This window comes from Letharia columbiana (genome assembly GCF_014066305.1).
Source record: "Letharia columbiana isolate WasteWater2 chromosome Unknown Sc0000021_s0, whole genome shotgun sequence".
Lineage (NCBI taxonomy): Eukaryota > Fungi > Ascomycota > Lecanoromycetes > Lecanorales > Parmeliaceae > Letharia > Letharia columbiana.
Window position 1 is genome coordinate 464,634 of NW_023501062.1, and position 20,167 is coordinate 484,800.

The window sequence follows — 20,167 nt, forward strand, 5'->3', positions numbered from 1 at the left end:
GGCGTGGTTGGATAGTCCGACTGCAGGCCTTTCGACTATTCCATCAGGAGAGGAGTGGGCAGAGCTGTATTATTGCATAAGCTGCATTGGTAGATAGATAGGTTTTACGCTTTACAGAATTGAGGAACCGGATTTCATCTCGTAATTTTTTAATTTTTTTTTTTTAAGGCTCGTCAATGGAGCGTACTACTGATACGGTTCTCATCTATACGGTCAGGGTATTGACTCGGTGGTACCAATGTTCTTATTATAAAACCATCGACCGGTCCGGAGCCGCAAATCGAACGGTCGTTTTCAAACGGCAGCTTGCCTGACGTTTTATTCTTTCCTGTCTCTACGCTAATCATCCTCATCCTCTTCGGAAGCATTTCCCTCTTCGTCAACATCTTCCTCCTCATCCTCTTCAACCCCATCGAGCATCTCCATATCCGCATCCCTATCCCTATCTTCCTTTTCCCCCCGAGCCCTCCTCGCTTCATCCTCCCTCCGACTCTCGCTCAACAGCCTCTCCTTTTCTTCCCTCTGCTTCCGCGACCCGTCGACGAATGCGCCCAGCGGCGTCTCCTCGACGGGCACATCCCGAAGGAAGTCGTCCACGCCCTGGCGGTCGCTGGGGCCGAAGCTGACGCTGGCCCGGTGCCCTTCCACGTATTGCGCGTTGGCTGAGAGCTTCTGCAGGAGCAAGGAAATGGAGGCGTTGAGTTTGGCGTTCTTGTTGCCCTTGCCTTCGCGCTCGGCTCTGTTGGTTGCGGATTTGTTGCCCTTGGAGGGGAGGGACGAGGCGGTTCGGAGCCAGCGTTTCAAGGCCACCGTGGGCGGGATGATGAGTTCGGGGAAGGCGATGTGTTTGGCCCAGCAGCCAAAGAATTCGGCCAGGAGTTCTTGGACCTGCTGCCCGAGTCCGTCTTGGTAGATGCGGGTTCGGAGGTAGGATTTCGGCACCCGGAGGGCGACGGAGAAGTCGAGAGGTGGGAGGGTTGAGGGCTTCGGCGGCTTCGAGAGGTCGGGGGATGAAAGGACTTCGAGGAGTGCGGGCGCTAGCGGGATGTAGGTTGATGTTGTTCGGGACACGCGGAGGAGGGAGCGGGTCAGGTGGAAGCGGAGGGGGAAGTATGTCGGTGTCGGGATTAGGCGGAGGGCGCCCAAGGTGATTTGGACAAGAGGGTAGATCAGGGGATGAAGGGGGGAGGCCGATGGAGATTTGAGGAGGGGGTTCGAGCAGTGCGTCGAGAGGACCCGAGACCAGAAATCGAGACTATGGGTGTATTGCCAGTTGTAGATGGTCTTGTACGAGTCTTTCGTGGGGTGCGTGATGCTGGTTCGTAGGTGGACGGCGAGTTGGCGGATGTAAGTGAAGCCTGTTGTGTAGCCGATGTTGGGATCCAGTCCCCATAGTTCGGCAGCGGAGTTCTTCATGAGATTAATGCCGGGGAGGGTATGGATGTTTGTGATTCTGCTGCCTTGGACGAAACCCTGGTAGGTGCTTTTGAGGACTGCTTCGCGGAGGGAGGCATCGCTTATGACAGCGAGGCGTCTGATGAGCATGAAGGCGGTGATTCGGGTGGCTTCGTCAGTTGAGGTGTCGGACCAGATGTGGACGGTTGTCTTGATGAGGTTTTTGAGGACTTTTTTGAATGATAGGAGGTATGGCAGGAGGGGAATCAGACATAGTAAGGTCATTTTCATGGTTGGAGCGTCTGATAGGTTCTCCAAGAGGTGATGGATAGATGCTGAATGTGATTTCAGTAGCGGCGTAAGGGTTCGATACTTCTTCGAATCAGTCGCAATGCGTACTTTGCCGGAACTTGACTCCTTTGCTGGTAGGTGGTGGCTTAGCACTTTGGGGACATGCTCGAGTGCAGTCAAAAGTAGCTCGTTATAGACGTCTGGACTTGAGATGGAATACTTGTGCTCTTTGTCATCGTCCGAATTGACATAAGCAGCCGCCCTGAATGCGAGCACAGTTTGACGCATGGCACGTAAAGAGTGTTGTTCCACCATTGCAGTCTTCCATTTGCGGACCATGGCCGTCGTGACCTCCGACTCGTCATCTTCGGCCTCTTGCTGCACCTCCTTTTTGTCTTTGGACTTCTTCCGTTTCTTTTTCGGGACCTCTTCCTCCTCGCTCAATTGATCGACTTCTGCCAGGTCTGCATCTTCACCAAAATCCAGCAACTCAGCATCGTTTTCCTTAAGATACTTGTAGAACTCCGGATCTTTCTCGGCCAACGCATCCAGGTCGTCCTGGTGTGCTTCTAATCCATCTTCCGGGTTGGAGCCCATCTCGTCTTCGCTGGCGAAAGGGCTGCCCTTCTCTGGGACGCTATCGTCTAATTCGTCATCTTCGTCTTCACGCTTCCTCTTCCCTGTCTTTTGTGCTACCTCCTTTGTCTTGACAGCCTTCTTCCCCTTGGTCTTCTGTTCCGGGAGGTCGAAGCCGCCCTGGAAGAAGTCATCGACACTCATTTTGCTCAAATCAGCAGCTGCGGATCCATTGGCCTTCGTCGGTACCGCAGGCTTGTCTTCATCATCAGGTGCTCTAGCCTTGTCAGCTGCGTTCCTGGCCTGCTTCTTGGTTTTAATCTGCTGGCGCTGCTTGATCTTGGCGACATCCTTGCGCTTTTCGATGGCATCTTTGAGGTGGTTTTTCTCGAATTTCTTCGTAGACTTCTTCGCCCGTGCAGGCATGATGATGTCGTAACCTTGTAGCAGCACACTACTCTTCGACTAGGATAGCAGTGATATGTCGGATGGTCGAGCAAAGCTATGCGTTCGCTCGTGGACGAAAAATTGAAGTTGCGAACAGCTGAGAAAGGAAAGTGTGCCGAATCGCTTCAATCTAAGCATTTCTCCCTCGAACATTCTAACAAGTATCCTCGACTGGCAAGACTGTACCCATGACCAAGTGACGTAACCCCGCATACTGAGTACCGGTTATGATCTACCTGGCATACTCCCTGTCGTCGAGTATCGACTACCGACGAAGGATTCTCATTCCACTTTCCAATCGCTAAGCGCTGTCCGACCCGAGTCGGCGAGTAAGGCTTTGTCAGACGCAAGTCTGATGAACGTCAAGTCAAGAAAGAAGTCTACAGAGAATATTAACTAGGTATACAGACTACCACATTCACCACGGTGCAAATTGTTTATGCCGTCTGATCATTCCAGCAAACCCAGCGTTCAAGAATCTGGTATCGATCATTCCAGATAAGTATCCTACCGTACCTACATCAAATGAACGACCATGTTGAAAAACAGCGCATGAACAGCATTATCGTATTGGGGCTTGTTGGAACCGAGCCTACTTTACTTTACTTTACCTGCACCTCTGGGCCACAACGTTTGTGGCACGCCCTTTGGAAACACGACGGTCGAACTCGAACGTACAACAAGTCATATTTTAGTTTCTAGCGCAGTGCTGCGGGTTTGACTTTGGCATTCTCGTATTCCAATGTTGGGCCCCTATGTTGTATTTTTGGATCTACCGAACCCAATGTTTCAAGCGAATTTCTGTCCTTTGCCATATTTCTGCTGCCATTATTGCTTCAACTCTTGATTTCTATACATATTATTATTACACTTGCTTGCAGACTCCCGGCCTTGAAGTCTGCCGCATAGGAGATCTAGATAAGTACGCAATTTCAGTCCAGCCGCATCTTGAACGGGTAACCACCACATCTAAGACAATTCACCCGGATCGCGCTGCAATTAAACTTCTCATTACTGTGCTACTCTACCGTCCCATATCAACTTCTATTACCGTATTATTCTTTACTCCATGTAAGGGCCGTTTTGCCGAACCGTGTTGCACCTGGCACCACGTTCCCGTATTAATATCAAAATGTGGCGGCGTAGTCCTTTGTTGCATACCTACCTATCTTCCTCCTCCTCCTCCTTCATATCGTGCGGAAGGCTCCTCTCTTGAACGCTCTCGTGATTTCAGACCTTGCATCCTTCAGTTGACATGCTACGCTACATGTACATGATAGGATTGTTTTCCTCTGAGTGATAATCCGCCATTGCGCCTTAGACCTTCTCTCTAGCTATGATGCTTGCCTCGTCAAAATCATTGTTGACTTTCTTAGGTCTTGTTTGTACATTCTTTCTTTATACTCACGATCACTTTTCAACATCACCCGATGATTACGCCGTGCCACCGTCGACGACGTCAGAGGCGACCATCTTCGACTCAAAAGCCAGCACTCCGCAGATTGCCCTTTCCTCGGATAATCCTTCAGCTCCCGCAGACTTTGTGCCCGAGACTACACATCGTACCGGCCATGTCTCGGAGGAGATGCGGCCCAGGATCTTGCAGGCGACCATGATGTTCGGCGATCAGTACATCGGACTCAACGAGCGAACCCTCCAGAGCCACGTTGATCACGCGAAACGCTGGGGCTACGGAAATCATGTACTGAGACGGGAGATTGTGGGAGCAGGCCAGTGGGACAAGTTCATCTTCAGCAAAGTCTTGCACGTCCAGAATCTAATAATTGGAGAATTGAAGAGGCCAAGAGAGGAGCGGGCAGAATGGGTGATGTAAGTCTTCTGATCCGTGTCGCTGCTGTAGGATTACGCCAACACTCAATGCAGATGGTATGACGCAGATACCTTGATACTTAATCCAAATATAAAGTGGGAAATCTTTCTTCCTCCCGACACCTTTCCCGACATCAATTTCATGGCCACAAAGAACCTTGATGGCTTCAACGCCGGACTTTTCTTCTTCCGCGTTGACGAATGGAGCGTCGAACTCCTCTCCGACGCATATTCGCTTCCTAGACTTCGTCCCGAGATCGACATTGCAGGCAACATCGAGCAGAACGCTCTGAAGTACCTTTTTGGTCAAGAACCACATAAGAAACATATCATTTATCAGCCCCAAGCCTGGTACAATGGCTTCAAGGGCGATGAACGCGCCGAAACCGAGATCAATGGAGGAGACTTGCTTGTGCATTTTGCGGGAATCAATCATGACAATGAAGAAGAAGAGAAAAAAGAGCTAATGAGTCAGTGGTTTGCGAAGATCGAGGCCCAACCGGATGAATGGGAGGTTCCTGTCGAGAAGACAAAATACCCAGGAGAGATCGAAGCGTTCTGGAGGACGTATAAAGAAGCGAAGGATTTGCTGGATACTGTCCATGTTAGGCCCGACACCCAATCAGGTCCGGATCAGGACGTGAAACGTGCGAGGATGAGCTGAAGTGGGCGATTGAAGAGCTGGCGTACGATGCGGCGCATTTGAAGAAGTGCATGATGGATATGGCGCAAGCATTGACGGCGGCTGAGAACCCACAGGTGCTAGCTGGGTCTGGCGGTCATGCAGATCAGCAGGCGTTTGGGAGTGCTAAGGAATATACGGGGCCCGCAGTTGGCGGACAGGATCGTTCTCTGGACACTCAAGAGCAGTTTGCGACTGACACGGTTGTGCAGAACGAGACTCCTGAAGCATCACAACGATTCAAGAGTTCTCCAGAGGAGCAAAACTCTGCTGATGATCAGGCACCGATCGGTTATGCCGATATCAGCGTTGGTTGAAGAGCTCCGCCTGCATGGGAAGGTGCAGCAATCAGGCTCCGTACGATTCTAGACCGCAGTATCTGTTCTCCAAGCATACTGCGCGTCTTGCCGTGGGGAATGTCAGGCGATGCAGGATATTCTATCAGCGTCGACACCAACATTGGTCCAGTCTGTCGCAGCTATTACTGCAATTAGGCAATACTTGTGAGCATCGACCGGTGCTCCCTCATACACTAACCTACACCGCCGATAGAAGGGTATGGTGGACTTTCATGGCGAGGGTTTCTATAGAGTCTGGAGAGGAGACTGCTCGGTTGGCGGAAGTATTGACAGTAAGTAGTGGAAGGATTTGATGGTCGACGGGCTTGTGAGAGAAGCACAAATATAGATTTGCAAGTAGAAGCTCAATATCTACCAGGACCTTTTTGCACGGATTTTGAACCGGAGGATGTATCCTCTACAATTCCAATATAGCTGTCGTATAAAGTACATACATGAGATCCCACGACCAATAGTGAACAAATCCACCCAATCGGGTATAGCCCAAGTACGTCATCCGAGACCGTACTGAGGACTCTCCTCGTGGATTCCAGAAGTGAGTTACTTGATAGAGCGAGGACACCAATAGATATTTCACTCGCGGCATGTCGCTTGTCTTTGGTGTCCTCGCTCTATCAAGTAACTCATTTCTGGAATGCAACAACAGCTTCAGCTCTGTCAACATCACCAGAGCTCACCATGTTAGCCACGAAAGTCTTCAGATCAGCGCAGCCGCTGAGGAGTGTAAGTGTCTACCCCTAGCAGAGCTTCAATCCCCAACTGGACCACTCAATGGCTACTGGCCGAACATTTTCCCTCTGCCTCTCACGTTGACCACCTGTACATTCACAGAACGTCCGCCGCTATGCTTCGCCTCCTGGCCCCGCCAGCACCGGCTCCTCAAACAACGCCATCTACGCCCTCCTCGTCGGCGCCGGCGTACTAGGAGGAGGCTTCTACTACTATCGAATCACCGAACCAAAACCCGAAGCGCATGCTCCCGCCTCGGCAGACGAACGCAAGACCGTGCCCGAACCCGAAGCGCATGCTCCCTCCTCGGCAGACGAACGCAAGACCGTGCCCTCCTCTCCCGCTCCGTCAGCCTCGGCGCCTCAAAAAGCCTTCCGCGGCGGAGACCAAGGCTTTGTCGATTTGAAACTCGAGTCCGTGGAGGAGATCAATCACAACACGAAGAAATTCCGCTTCGCGCTTCCCAACAGCGATGACGTCTCGGGCCTCTCAATCGCGTCGGCACTGCTCACCAAGTACAAAGGGCCCGAGATGGAGAAGCCGGTCATCAGGCCGTATACGCCTACGAGCGACGAGGACGCCAAGGGGTATCTTGATTTCGTCATCAAGGTGTATCCGAACGGGCCGATGAGCGAGCATTTGCACGCCATGAAGCCCGATCAGCGGTTGGATTTCAAGGGGCCGATCCCCAAGTACCCGTGGGAGGCGAACAAGCATGATCATATCGCGTTGATTGCCGGTGGAACGGGCATCACGCCGTAAGGCCCACCTACCCACCTTACCTCCCTGCCCTCTCCTCGCCCCACACCCCTGCAATGATAACGGCTAGAGTCGTCCCCCGCTGACAGTCCCGCTCGGGGGATCGAAAAACAGAATGTACCAACTCGCGCGCGCCATCTTCAAGAACCCGGCCGACCGGACCAAGGTCACCCTCGTCTTCGGCAACCTGACCGAGGCCGACATCCTGCTCAAGCCCGAGTTCGAGGACCTCGAGAACACCTACCCGAACCGCTTCCGCGCCTTCTACGTCCTCGACCGGCCGCCCGAGGGCTGGGCGCAGGGCAAGGGGCACATCACGGCCGAGCTGCTCAAGACGGTGCTGCCGGAGCCCCGGGAGGAGAACGTCAAGATCTTCGTGTGCGGGCCGCCGGGCCTGTACAAGGCGGTGAGCGGGGCGAAGAAGAGCGTGGCGGAGCAGGGCGAGCTGACGGGCATGCTGAAGGAGTTGGGGTACCGGCAGGATCAGGTCTATAAATTCTAGACGGGGGGGTCGACGCGGTGTGTATGATAAGCCAGGCTTAGAGTCTAGACGGCGGGAGTGTCTGCCACGCGTTGCTTGTTTTGGAAGTAACACATCTTACTGTGGGCATGACTGATGGTTGTTTGATTTTACCTCCTCCCGCTATGAAAAAGGCTCGGACATCTCCCTCTTCCCCAAAGCATGCAAAACCAATGTACCTCACCACGGCTCATTCACACATCCCATCCACCACACAAGCCAACAATGATGACCAACCCGGCCTTCGTCATCCGCCGCATCATCCCTCCCAATCCCCGTACGATAAAAGACATCGACCAACATCAAAATCACTTCTCCAACCGACGCGCCCCGGGAACGGACCCAAGGATCCAAAAAAACCCTCGTCAACCGGGCACGAGAGCTCGATCTGATTTTCTTTTCCACGCCGAGTCTGTACGATATCTATATCTGATGCGTGCCAACTGTTACCGTCGTGGGTCGAGGAGAAGCGAAGAAAAGAAGTGGAACGCTCGACGAACGGAGTGAGTGAGTGAGTACTCGGTGCGATGTCGTGGGCAGGTATGTGGGTTCGATGTGTTGGGAAGACTGAGTTCGATTGGGATTTGGGTTGATGGAAGTGGATTGACAGTACCAGCAATGGTTGAAACATCTGAGCCCAGATTATACTTTGCATGTCGCTCCGTTGTCCCATTCTTATGACATCACAACGTTGATGTCGTTACTCGTTGCTTGGGTACTCAGGCCGGTTTATTATATCCGGACTGCCGAAGATCATCCGGGAGATTTTGTGCTGCTATATCATCCCATTCGTTGTTTTTGGAAAGATATTTTTAGTGAAGGACTTGGAGTACTTCAAACAGGCTGCGACTTCATAGTAGCAACATTCTTTGAAGCTCGTGTTTTTGTGGTGCTATCGTGAATTGAATCTTTTCGTGGTTCGTTAAATGTCCGGATATTAAATGCCGAAAGTCTGCCGCTAGCGTGAAGTAAGGACAATGACGGATAAGCACTGGTTGGATGATGCATTTGTTGAGGTGAGCATTTTCAAAATGTCCATCTCATGCCAATCTTCGCCTTTGGGCAATCCCCTCTGATTTTGTTTGACGGCGCTTCTCTTGCTTTGGCGCTTCCCACTCTGCTCTCGTACTCTGGCCCCTTACTCCGGTCCCCTTGTATCACAGCCAAAAATCTTTCTCAGGGCTGTTCGAGGCATCCGCGACAGCATGCAGTCATTTTTCCAATACCGCCGCTTTCAACAGCATGTGACAAGGCAGTACGAGCGAGACAAGTCCAAAGCAGAAGCATTGGCGAATTCTGACACATCAGAGTCCACTTCGCCTTCCTCTTCCAATGCAGTCAACACGCCCCGATTCACTGATGCGCCCGACCATGTCGACACACGAGATCCAGAGAAAGGCGAGCAATCCAACCCTCAACCACTCGACTCTCGGGACCACGTCGAGACGCATGACTCGGAGAACGAGGAGCAAAAGGGCCAAGGCTTTGCACCCACACAGCCTGCGCCCAGTAGCAGACGCGCATCACATGGTGGAGAAGCACCAGAGGATATGAGCAGGGCATCGACGGTACCGACGAGAAAAAGCATGGGAACGGCGTTGGGCACAACGCTGACTGGGATCGACATACGAGATCGGAGCACAAAAGAAGGTGGGAACGGTAGGGTGTTCGTTGTTGGCTATGAAGGCGAGAAAGACATGATGAATCCGCATAATTGGAGCTTTCCCACCAGACTTGCTGCGACGTAAGTACACTGCAGACGCTTCTGTCCGAATTGAAGCTGACAACGTCTAGACTCAACATCGCCTTTATTGGATGGATCGTCGGTTTCGCGTCCAGCGTCGACTCCGCTGCTCTCATGCAAGCAACAGCCGACTTCGGAGTCAGCGAGGTCACCGAATCTCTCGCAACAGGCATCTTCTTGATCGGCTTCGGTGTCGGGGCCTTGTTCGCAGGACCAGTCTCGGAAACTATCGGCCGGAACCCAGTCTATATTGCCACACTCTCGCTGTACATGATCTTCATCATGGCATCGGCACTTGCTCCAAACATTGGCGCACAACTCGCTTTCCGCTTCATAGCTGGATGCTTCGCCGCTACTCCGTTGGTTTGCGCTGGCGGTTCAATATCAGATCTCTGGGATCCCATGGAGCGGGTCTATGCTTTCCCCGTGTTCGCAAACGCTGCCTTCATGGGTCCAATCTTCGGTCCGATCATTGGCGGCTTCGTCGGAGAATCATCGCTTGTCTCATGGCGGTGGTGCGATTGGATCACTCTGATCATTTCTGGACTCGTCCTCTCCCTCGTTATTTTCCTTCAGCCCGAGACATACGCTCCAATTCTGTTGAAGTGGAAAGCAACACATCTGCGGCAACTGACTGGCGATGATCGGTACAAAGCTGAGATCGAGATCCGAGACGTTTCTTTCCTTCGACGACTCGGCACTGCCCTTTACCGTCCGTTCGTTCTCACATTCAGCGAGCCTATCATCATCCTCATTGCTCTGTACCTGACAGTCATCTATATCATCCTCTTCACCTTTCTCAATGGTTACACCTTCGTCTTCACCGAGACGTATGGTTTCTCGGAGGGAATAACTGGCCTTGTCTTCATAGGTATCGGGATTGGACTTTGCCTTGCCTCACTCCTTGTACCCATCATATACAAATGGGCCAAAAATGATCTTGCCAAGATCAAAGAGCAAGGCGGGACCCAACTTCCACCGGAGTTCAGGCTATGGTTTGCCATGTTTGGAGCCCCAGCTATACCGATCAGCATGTTCTGGATGGGATGGACAGATTATTCGTGGATCTCCTATTGGTCCCCTCTTGGAGCCAGCGTCTTGTTCGGATATGGCATCTTGTGCGTCTTCATCAGCAGCTATCAATACATCATTGATAGCTACGAGTCATACTCCGCGAGTGCGCTTGCCAGTGTAACATTCATTCGATACGTGGCTGCAGGTGGAATGGTTGAAGTGGCCATTCCCTTCTACAAGCATCTGGGAGTGCATTGGACGTTGACCATCTTGGGTGCTTTGAGCGCTTTGCTGGTGCCTGTCCCGTACCTCTTCTACCACTTCGGCACCACGATTCGAGGGAGAAGCAAATACGCCCTGGTCAAGGGATGAGGATCCGAAAACTATTTTCACATTAGCAATGTGGTATCTTGGATTGGTGTATGTACATACAGTATCTTAATGTAGCATCAGTACATAGTTTCAGGCCGGTGGTGCATTGCGGCTTTCTTGTATATAGGGAATCGTTTCAACAGAGCCCAAAGAGCTCATGCAATAGGCAATCTGTCCACTCTTTGAGCCGCCTACTTCCTTGCAAGGGGTCTCTCGACAGTCGTGCCCCTGATCTCTAGCTTCGGCGCCGAGTGATTTTCCTTTGCACCTTTCTTGACAGCTTTGTCCACCCTCTCAGGCTCTCCTGTGGTCCTTTTGCTTCTCTGAAAGGTAGTGTTCGTTAATTCGATGTTTGTGTTCGTCCGTTTTGTTTGTCGGTCGTCTTCTCTCTCACTAGCCCTGGCATGAAATGGCTTATCTTCCTCCCTTGGTTCCAGCATCTTTCTCTCCAAACTAATGGTCAGCTTTTGCCTCCTCTCAACGCCCGCCTTCCCATCTTCATCTTCCCATCTGATCTCCCATCCGTCATCTCCCTCCACAGCCACGGCTCCCTCTCCTCCTGCTAACGTGAGCCCTCCAGCACCTCCCTCTTCGCCGGCATCCCAGCCCCAGGATCCAACAATATGCGCTCTGCTCTGAGTTCGATTCCCATATTTGACCTCCCGAGTATTCTTGTCGACGTACATCCAATTCAACATGGGTGGATCTTTGCTGATGGTAGATACTAACCCCAACGGTAGAGGTCGGGGTCTCTCGGGATCAGGGTATTCGATGTAGAAACCTTCAAATGGATGGCTAGTACTAGACGAATGTCGTGGTACGATGTAGAGCTTTTCTCCTCTGAGGACGATGTGTCCGCCATCGATCTCCTTCGCCTTTTGACTATTGGCGCCGCAGAAACACTCAAGTTGGAACTTCCTCATACGTTCCTCCTCGGTCTCGGGATCATTCTCTTTCCTCCCTTCAGAGATCCCCTCGGCCACACCAATGGTGGTGGGGATCGCAGCGATGGCCAGGAGGCCGAGGACCATGTTCGCGCGTCAGGAGTCAGAGGAAGGGTATGGAGCCGTTGAAGGCAGGCCTTGCAGAAGGAGAGGACAAGTTGGGGGCGGGCAGCAAGCGGACTGTCGTCACTTAGAGTGAACCCAGCACGACCTTCCATGCAGGGGAAGTCTGCACGTTCCAGGGATATGTGTCCCAAATGTTGGCAAAGTCAAAGATACTGTGAATGGGCGCCATGTGGTGAATATCGTCCCAGGAAAACACCCCTTGCACGCGAACCTGTGGGGGATCGGCAGACTTCTCGAACCCCCAAAATAGAGTAGGTACTGTCCCTCATCCATACAAATAGCAAAGATCTAGCTCCCATCACCATCACTCCGCCGCTCAAGTACTGTAGCCAGCATGGCGGCTGCAAACCACGGCTTGCATTCAAATGTTCCAGCAGACAATGTTCCAGCAGACGATGAAGATGCGGGCCCACTACATGGTAAGTAAAGCTCTCCCCGCAAATCAATACGATTGTCTATGGACTGACACTGAACCAAGTCCCTCTTCTTCAGTCCTGGATCTCCCTCAGCTCTACAGCAAACCTTCACCTCAATCCCTCCTTTCTGCTATCGCCCTGCTCGCCGTTGCCCCTTCGTCCTGGCAAGGAAAATCCGGCGAGGCTAGACCAGCTTCAATTAGCCAAGACGGCGTACCGTCCTACCTGACGCGCATCGTATCAAGCCCCTTGGCTTGGATACCTTCAGATACCGACAGAGAGCTAGTATGGGAAGCAGCCAGCAAGCGACTCGCGGAACGATCAGGCCGCACAGCCATGCCATCAATCTCTCGTACCTTCCGGATCCCAATCGACGGGCAAGACTCATCGGACACTCTCGACATCAGACTCCACGAACCTTCTCTGACAGACGACAATCTCGGCCATAAGACATGGGTGGCTTCCTACCTACTCGCCAAACGCCTCCCCACCCTTCTCCCGCGCCTCTTCCCCGGCATCAAACCTTCTGCCGAGATCGACCCCCTCGACCCCCCTCCACCGACCAAGTCCCCCAGCAACCCTCACCGTCACCCCATCCCACCTCCAACCCCACGCCCCCGCATCCTCGAGCTCGGCGCCGGCACCGGCCTCGTCGGCCTAGCGGCCTCGGCCCTCTTCTCCGCCCACACGCTCCTCACCGACCTCCCCTCCATCCTCCCAAACCTCCAGCGCAACGTCACCGCGAACGCATCCCTCACCGCCTCCAGCGCCGTCACGGCCGGTCCTCTCGACTGGTCGGACCCGGACTCGTACATCCGCGGAGGCGCACGCTTCGACCTCATACTCGCGGCCGACTCGCTGTATGCGCCTGAGCATCCGTCGTGGATCGTCCAGGTCATGGGGACGCTGCTCCGGTGGGACGAGGAGAGGAGGGCGAGGGTCGTTGTCGAGTTGCCGTTCCGCAGGGAGAGGCCACCGGAGCATGAGGATTTGAGAGTGCGGATGCGGGAGAAGGGGTTCGTGTTGGTGGAGGAGGGAGAGGAGGTGGGATACGACGACTGGGAGGAGCTCAGTCCTTCGGGTGGGCAGTTGGAGGTGAAGTGTTGGTGGAGCGTATGGCGCTGGAGGTGATGGCTTCTATCGCCTACGGATGGGACAGGAACCGCGATAGGAGGTCAAGACACCTGCGCGTGGACGGTAGGGACGCACATGTGTGATCAGAGCGGAGGGGTATCTATACCAAGAAGGTCCAGAAACTAGGCCAGACGAACTCATCCTCAAAGATCCTCCTCACCTGCTCCAACACAAACTTCTCCACCTTGCCCACATTCTTAAGCACCTGCTTCCCACCCTCCTGCCTCCCAATCTCGCTCTCGACCCGAATCTCCCTCAACAGTCCCCCCGGTCCCTCCTTCCCCCCCTCCCCATCCCCATCCCCACCCCCCCTCTCATCCCCAACCGTAGCCTTCGCGTCCTCGCGCCCCAGGAAGCAAAAATGCACCTTGCGCCTCTCCGCGTCCCCGGCGGCGCCCGGATGCCGCAGGTACGCCAGCACGGCGACCCCGTCGAAGCTGAGCCCCGTGATCCGCAGCTGGAGCGGGATCCCGACGAAGGACGGCATCGGGTAGTCGAGCAGGATCTCCGCCGTCAGCGACAGCGCCACCGTCCCGCTGTAGGATATGTGCAGCGTCGTTTGCAGGTCTTGCGACCGGTCCTCCTCCGTCGTCGTCGTTGGATCCCCGCCCCCGCCGTGCGGCTCCGCGGGCCCGGCGGTATAGCTCCCCTGGCTCGGGCTCCGCTGGTTACGACGACGACGTCGCGTGTTCGAGTCCCCCCTCGTCATCGCAGGTCCGAACGCCGCATCGTGCCCCCGCTCCCGCCGCAGCGGCGAAGGCGGACGCTGCTGCTGCTGCTGCTCGCCCCACGGCAACAGCGGCGTCTGCGTCCCCGACAGCGCGGCGCCGAGGGGCAGGTGGAAGTAGCCGAAGTTGGACGTCCCGCCCGGGATGGGGAGGCCGGGCGTGCTGGAGCGCGAGAGGAAGGGCGTGCTGATCTGGTCCGCCGGCGGCGGGGGGAACGGGAAACCGGCGCGAAGGGTCGGGTTCGGGAGGCGGGGGTCTATCGCTGGAGGTGGCACGGTCGTCGGGGCTCGGTAGGGTGCGTTGATTGGGGGCTTCGGTGCGGTGGAGGCTGCGGCTGCGACGACGGCTCCGCTGACCGCTTCCTCCCCTTCTGAAGATTCTTCTTCCTCTTCCTCTCCGTCGTCGTCGTCGTCGTCGTCATCATCCTCGTAGAATTCGGGGAACGGGTCCGATATGTCCTTCAGCTCCACCTCGGGGCCTTCCTCCCCGAAATCGAACGAGTGCACTTGCACGGAGCGGATGAAGCGCGGGAGGGTCACTTGCTGGAACTTGTCGTGGATGAAGTCGCGGATGGAGTCGGCGAGGGCGAGGCCGGCGGGTCCGGTTGTCAGGCTGGGCCAGTCGATCGTGATGGACATTACATGGTTTGTGTTTTAGGGGGGAGAAGGGTTTAGAGAGAGAAAGAGAGAGCAGGGTTGGTTGGGTAAGTAGCAGCAGGGGTGTGCTTATCTCCGGGGGGGTATTTCCGGCGACAGTTCTTAACTCTTCTATTCGTCTCTTCCTAGCTATTATCCGTTAGCAGATTGTTGCGGTCTCTTTGGGCAAGCAAGTCCACCGTCTATTTACTACTACCGTCATCCCTATGGGTTCAAATCTCCCCTTCATTCCAAATACTGTACATTTATCGTAGAAAGAACAAATCTCATCCATTGATCCGCTCTAGATACACAGATACATACATAGATACATAGATACATAGATACATACGTACATACATACATACATACTTACATACATACATACATCGAGCAATCAATCTATCTATGTATCCATCCATCCATCCATCCATCCATCTAATCTCCTCTTTTTTCTCCACCTCATTAGCTCAACTCATCACAATTATATCCCCCTTCGGAGACAAGACCCTCCGGGCCGGGCTTACACCATACGACTTCTCGCTCTCACGGCCACGCTCGGTCCTGTATGCAGGGGGGAGGGGGACCTCGTTGTCGGACGCTGCGCGCACGTAACCTATGGACGATGCGGCAAAGGCTACGGCTACCGGGTTTGCAGTCGGCAAGGTCCCTTTGGGGAAAAGCGAGTCCCTGCATGATGAGAAGGTGACGTGGTGGATTTGGAATTTTCCTCCCTCGTCTTCTTCTTCTTCTTCTTCTTCTTCTTCTTCTTCTTCTTTACTTTCTTTCTTTTCCATTTTTCTTTTCCATTTCCTGCTCCAAGGTTTTTGCTCCCTCAAGTCTCACCCGGGGTTCCAAGCATCTTCACCGTGCTCGAGCGAAGCAAATGGCATGTTCCATTGCGCCGGAAACGTGTTGTTGGGTTCCGGCAGCAATGTCTGCATCAAGAAAGGGTCCCACATTACCTGCCGCGAGCCGAGCCAGCCTGGGAGATCGATCTCATGACCTTCTTTTTGTTTTAGATTGCCGACATGCATGCATTGCTGGATTTGGCAATCCCATTTCGTAATGCCTGCTTGTTTGCATAGGGCGCCTGCATCATGCTCATCATCGACGTCTGAGGTCTGAGATGGCGCCTGGCTGACTTGGCCAAAATCACAGTGGTGGAAGTTTCAAACTCGGAATGCGCGTTGCACTGCTAGATTGTGGATACAATGAGTGAATGAATGGATGAATAAAATGATCGCGGTCCAATTTTGACAGCTTTCCCGTCTAACGAAAGGAAACTGAGAATGCAAAGACCCGTCTGATTTTCGCCTGTGACCCTGCGCGCACACGAGACCAACCAAGGGGTATATTCGATGTGATGGATGAATGAATTTCAAGCGCTGGCCGCCCAGAGGATGTTCTTTCACCCCGTTATGTTTGCTCCATCGAGAATGCTTCGCGCCACACATGCCGCCTATATGCTTCTGCTCAACCAACGCTCAACGGATTGCAATCGCGCCCTGCCGTGATGACAAGTTTGGATGAGGACCCATGACTAAGAGAACAAGAGATTAGCCACTGCCTGCCGGTGGCGTGAAACGTTCAAGAGCTCTCGCAGCCGAGTCCTATGTGTCTGTTAGCACGCCGTCGCTTTGACTGCATGTCTGGAAACCAACATTTACCGCAGCGAGCGCATTTCTCTTTATGAGAGACCGTCTTTTCGGTCGTCCCCGAGCAACTTCCACCCCTATGCCCAGCGCAAGGCGCGACGTCCGTCTTGGAGTGTCCGCATGAGTACTTGTGGATCAGGAGGCGACACATGTTGACGGGTCCGGAGGTTGAAGAGGTACGCATGATTGAAGTGAAGTAGTCTTGGGTGCAGGTGTTAAAGGGCCTTGTGAACCGAGTATAATGATGAGGGACGATGTGGAAGCTGAACGTAACGTCAGCATTCCATGGATGTATAGGATGCCCATGTCAAGAACTCACCCGGCGCCGGACTTGTGGAGTGAGTGGGAGGATTGTAGATGTTCGAGCGAGGATGTCGAGACCGGGGCTCTCAGGCAATATATAGACTCGAGGAGCGTGGCGATAGTGGAGATAACGACGAGGCGAACGAGCTTCTGCGGAGCTATGAGGCGACGGCGGATAGCTCAAGGATGCAGCTGGCCGAAATATACTGGAAGCATGGAAAGTAGTGTACATGCGGTAGACGACAGAGAAGATGGAAGGAGCAATTGCCAGAAGGGTATATAGTAGGACGCTATATTTTGGAGAAGGTGGAGGAGGAGATGGTGGATAGTCAGAGGAGCGGTTATGGCATGTGGAGTCTTTCCTCGATTTATATCTGAGCGGACTCATGATGGAGAGGGCGAGCCAAGGCAAACAGAGGAAGAATGCGTATGAGCATTAGAAAATGACATGTTTGAGAAGATTGGTTGCAGGGAAGAGCTTGCCAACTCCCGTAAGGGTCCCTGCGTTGTCCCCGTCTCCCGCATCGATATCAAAGCTGTGAGTAGCTGTGAATCTGCGAGTGCTCGTATCATGAATGGAAGGTTGCTCTAGTTCATGTTCTAGTGTTCTAGCTGCCGGAAGTAGCTGATTGGAGGTGCATGTATCCAATGATTCCCATCTGATCATCTGATGCTGTCGGCCTCACTCGGTTCCTTATGGATGTCCGGCATCAGTCGTTGCCGCCGTTTCCTGTCTCAGATCAGGTCCAGCGTAGTCGATAAGGTTGTGTAGGGCATAGCTACATAGACCTCAGGAGCGAAAGACGTATCAAGAGCTCAACCATTGTTCGTCGGTGATGGCCTGATGGTGCGAATGCTCTGAGAGTCATGTCATATCGTGTCATAGCGTTTTTTTTTTCCTTTCCCGCAGACTCCGCTATCGTGTCGTAGGGCGACTGGAACCTTGTTCGAATGTACGTAGTAAGTAGCAAGTAACATGGGCAAATCAAATTGGGCAGATTGAACCTTGTGCCTTTGTACCTTGTACCTGATGGTGAATGTCAACGGGCACTTGTTTGAATGATCATAATGTGTGGTCTTTTTGGCTGGTTTTCGGTTTTCGGATTCGCGGGTTCTTGCATAAGCTGCTAGAGAAAGTGAGATGCAATCATGCAGGCTGGTGCAGGGTAAGTTATTTAAAAAATAAAATCCAAATGTGATGTCCGTCATGGCGCATATGTCGCATAAGGGCTGGGGAAGAGAGTTGGATGAGAGTGAGAAGAGTGAGATGAGTGAGATGAGTGAGAAGACTTAGGTTGCTTGCTAGATGTTAGGTACCGTACTATACCGGTATCATACTAAAGTACTAGTACCTTACTGCCCCTTACGTAGTCCCTTAGTTTGCTCTTAGCTCGGAAACGTGCGGAGGTATCAGCGGAGCAGCAGAGCCTCCTTAGGTAGTCCTAGCCAATTGCATATGCAGGAGTCAGGACCAAACTTCAACACCGTCAGTTCGCAGTTCACTACTGTAGTGCTTTGAACTCTCCTCCCTTTCCCTCCATGTCTTTTTCTTTCGACTCTGCGACAACGAGCTTGCGACAGCCGATTCACTAAAGCTGCGCAATCCTTTGCTCTGCTCCCTTCTACCTAGCACCTGCCGATCGTTGACCTCCTGCGACCTCCTGCGTTCTGAGGTGCAGTCGGGGCTGACCAAGTGCGGCTAGCATCAAGGTCTGAAGGCGTCTGACATCTGATTGGTGATGCTCGAGGCAAAAGGAGAAATGTGGAGAGTCAGAACAGGATAGAATCGGCGTGCTAATGTGTTGAAGGTCAAGCTCAAGCTCAAGGTCAAGCTCAATTGTAGACGAGCATCGAAGGATACGACGACCATCGTCGTTGCTTTTCACAGATCATGTTTTCTTGACAAAATGTGTCATTTTAGATAGAGCGAGTACGGAGTTAGAGTAAAGTAATGCATATTCTAGTACCTTAGCCGATGGCGAGCCTAGCCGAAACTTATCACACTATGTAAGTAAGTATTGATGAAACAGAAGGAGCGGAGCGAATCCTGCCGCACAAACAGTCGTGCTTATGCCCGAAACACCCACAGCCACAATCAGTCCCAACAGTACATCCTTTAATCTCAATCCAGCACAGGTCAAAAGGACATCGAAGCCAGTATGGACGGGCCATATGTTGACCAACGCACATATCCTCTACTACGGCCGAAACGCAACTTCAATCGCCAGCTAGAAACATATACCTATTGCAGACTGCGTTAGCCATGTCACTCCCCTCCAGACACCTCCCCGAGAGGAGCAGCTCCTCGCAATCGATCCCGCTTCTGCCTGCTAAGGCCTACATCCCACCATCCTCCGCACGAGCCACCACTGAGTCAAGTAACCCTCTTATCCATGCCCACGTTGGAGATGAAGCAATGCCAACCGAAGATGAGATCAAAGACGCCACCACGAAACGCAGATCTTCTAGCACGACCACGGCCTCGAGCTATGCCTCCAGCAATGATGACGAGAAGAAGGGCGTCCTTCCGCGGGCCGACGTGAAAGTGTAGGAACGAGACGCGAATAAGGATGAGAGTAAGGGGAGAGGGTCTTGGCAAAGCATCGGGATTAGTGAGCATCACGGTTAGAATGTCGTTCTTGGGTTTAGTCGATGATTGCTGCCGTTTCGTATTCGGAGTATACATCCGATCATTTGGCTGCTTCCGCTTTACTTTCCAGGCGTACATGCATATAGTCTCCACGACTTTTCCGATGAAATTGTTGGGCAGCGCCCGGTATCCCTGATCGGCGCCAATGATGCTTCCACTAGTCTCCAAGTACCTTCTTGCAAACATTTTCCGAAACCCCTTATCGGTACTCCCCGTGGCAGCAAACGGGCGTGGGGAATGTGGATCGTTGTCGACGAATCGCTTGACGGCTTGATCGACCCCCTGCTGATCCATAGAAATTAGCTTGCATTGGTTGGAGTCGAGCAGCCACACATGAGTAGTAGTGGCCTGGCACTGTACCGCATCCACATCCGTAGAGGAGTTCTCTTTCAACTTTTTTGATCCTGCGACGGCAGGGAGCGGCTCCTGCGCAAGACAAGGGGCTCCACCAAGAACAAAATCGATATCTGCTGAGTCGACTCGTGCCTACCAGTAATTGATGGCCAGAGCATCCGCCATCTGAAGGGCATAGATTGGAGTATCGAGTTCCAAGTCCTCCAATGGATCCAGGCACAGCTTAAAGTTCCGTAGACGAAAATAGTCCACCTTTTCCTTGATATGGATGATAGTGCCGCCGTCTACCCATGTACAGCCTTATAAGACGGTCCTTGTTGCTATCCTGAAATATTACGTCTACTCCCAATCTCTCTGGGGAGTACTGATTGATGAGTGCATGCCTCGCAGTCAGGTGAACAGGAGGAATGCGCTCCGAGCGCAGCAAGTTCTCTGGATAACCATATTCCCTCGGGGACAGGCGCTCATTGACCGCCCACCACCTCTAGTCTTCCTTACTAA

General features: G+C 53.0%; 9 protein-coding genes across 9 annotated transcripts; 5 read left to right on the plus strand and 4 right to left on the minus strand.

Moving 5' to 3' along the window:
• Window positions 1–339: 339 nt before the first annotated feature.
• HO173_006903 (uncharacterized protein) lies at window positions 340–2,688 on the minus strand (the record flags this gene model as incomplete). The annotated part of the gene is made up of 1 exon (XM_037308809.1): window positions 340–2,688. One exon carries the CDS (start codon window positions 2,686–2,688, stop codon window positions 340–342), a length of 2,349 nt encoding a protein of 782 aa, XP_037164354.1.
• Window positions 2,689–4,045: 1,357 nt separating this feature from the next.
• Window positions 4,046–5,203, plus strand: HO173_006904 (uncharacterized protein; the record flags this gene model as incomplete). The annotated part of the gene is made up of 2 exons (XM_037308810.1): window positions 4,046–4,539; window positions 4,594–5,203. The coding sequence occupies 2 exons, from the start codon at window positions 4,046–4,048 to the stop codon at window positions 5,201–5,203; spliced, it is 1,104 nt and encodes a 367-aa protein (XP_037164355.1).
• Window positions 5,204–5,253: 50 nt separating this feature from the next.
• Window positions 5,254–5,538, plus strand: HO173_006905 (uncharacterized protein; the record flags this gene model as incomplete). Its single annotated transcript, XM_037308811.1, has 1 exon — window positions 5,254–5,538. One exon carries the CDS (start codon window positions 5,254–5,256, stop codon window positions 5,536–5,538), a length of 285 nt encoding a protein of 94 aa, XP_037164356.1.
• A 720-nt stretch (window positions 5,539–6,258) lies between these two features.
• Window positions 6,259–7,570, plus strand: HO173_006906 (uncharacterized protein; the record flags this gene model as incomplete). The annotated part of the gene is made up of 3 exons (XM_037308812.1): window positions 6,259–6,303; window positions 6,412–7,067; window positions 7,183–7,570. The coding sequence occupies 3 exons, from the start codon at window positions 6,259–6,261 to the stop codon at window positions 7,568–7,570; spliced, it is 1,089 nt and encodes a 362-aa protein (XP_037164357.1).
• Window positions 7,571–8,793: 1,223 nt separating this feature from the next.
• HO173_006907 (uncharacterized protein) lies at window positions 8,794–10,718 on the plus strand (the record flags this gene model as incomplete). The annotated part of the gene is made up of 2 exons (XM_037308813.1): window positions 8,794–9,332; window positions 9,383–10,718. The coding sequence occupies 2 exons, from the start codon at window positions 8,794–8,796 to the stop codon at window positions 10,716–10,718; spliced, it is 1,875 nt and encodes a 624-aa protein (XP_037164358.1).
• Window positions 10,719–10,909: 191 nt separating this feature from the next.
• Window positions 10,910–11,749, minus strand: HO173_006908 (uncharacterized protein; the record flags this gene model as incomplete). The annotated part of the gene is made up of 1 exon (XM_037308814.1): window positions 10,910–11,749. One exon carries the CDS (start codon window positions 11,747–11,749, stop codon window positions 10,910–10,912), a length of 840 nt encoding a protein of 279 aa, XP_037164359.1.
• Window positions 11,750–12,168: 419 nt separating this feature from the next.
• On the plus strand, window positions 12,169–13,335 carry HO173_006909 (uncharacterized protein; the record flags this gene model as incomplete). The annotated part of the gene is made up of 1 exon (XM_037308815.1): window positions 12,169–13,335. The coding sequence occupies one exon, from the start codon at window positions 12,169–12,171 to the stop codon at window positions 13,333–13,335; it is 1,167 nt and encodes a 388-aa protein (XP_037164360.1).
• Window positions 13,336–13,438: 103 nt separating this feature from the next.
• On the minus strand, window positions 13,439–14,704 carry HO173_006910 (uncharacterized protein; the record flags this gene model as incomplete). Its single annotated transcript, XM_037308816.1, has 1 exon — window positions 13,439–14,704. The coding sequence occupies one exon, from the start codon at window positions 14,702–14,704 to the stop codon at window positions 13,439–13,441; it is 1,266 nt and encodes a 421-aa protein (XP_037164361.1).
• A 4,332-nt stretch (window positions 14,705–19,036) lies between these two features.
• HO173_006911 (uncharacterized protein) lies at window positions 19,037–19,606 on the minus strand (the record flags this gene model as incomplete). Its single annotated transcript, XM_037308817.1, has 1 exon — window positions 19,037–19,606. One exon carries the CDS (start codon window positions 19,604–19,606, stop codon window positions 19,037–19,039), a length of 570 nt encoding a protein of 189 aa, XP_037164362.1.
• Between the last annotated feature and the right edge of the window lie 561 nt (window positions 19,607–20,167).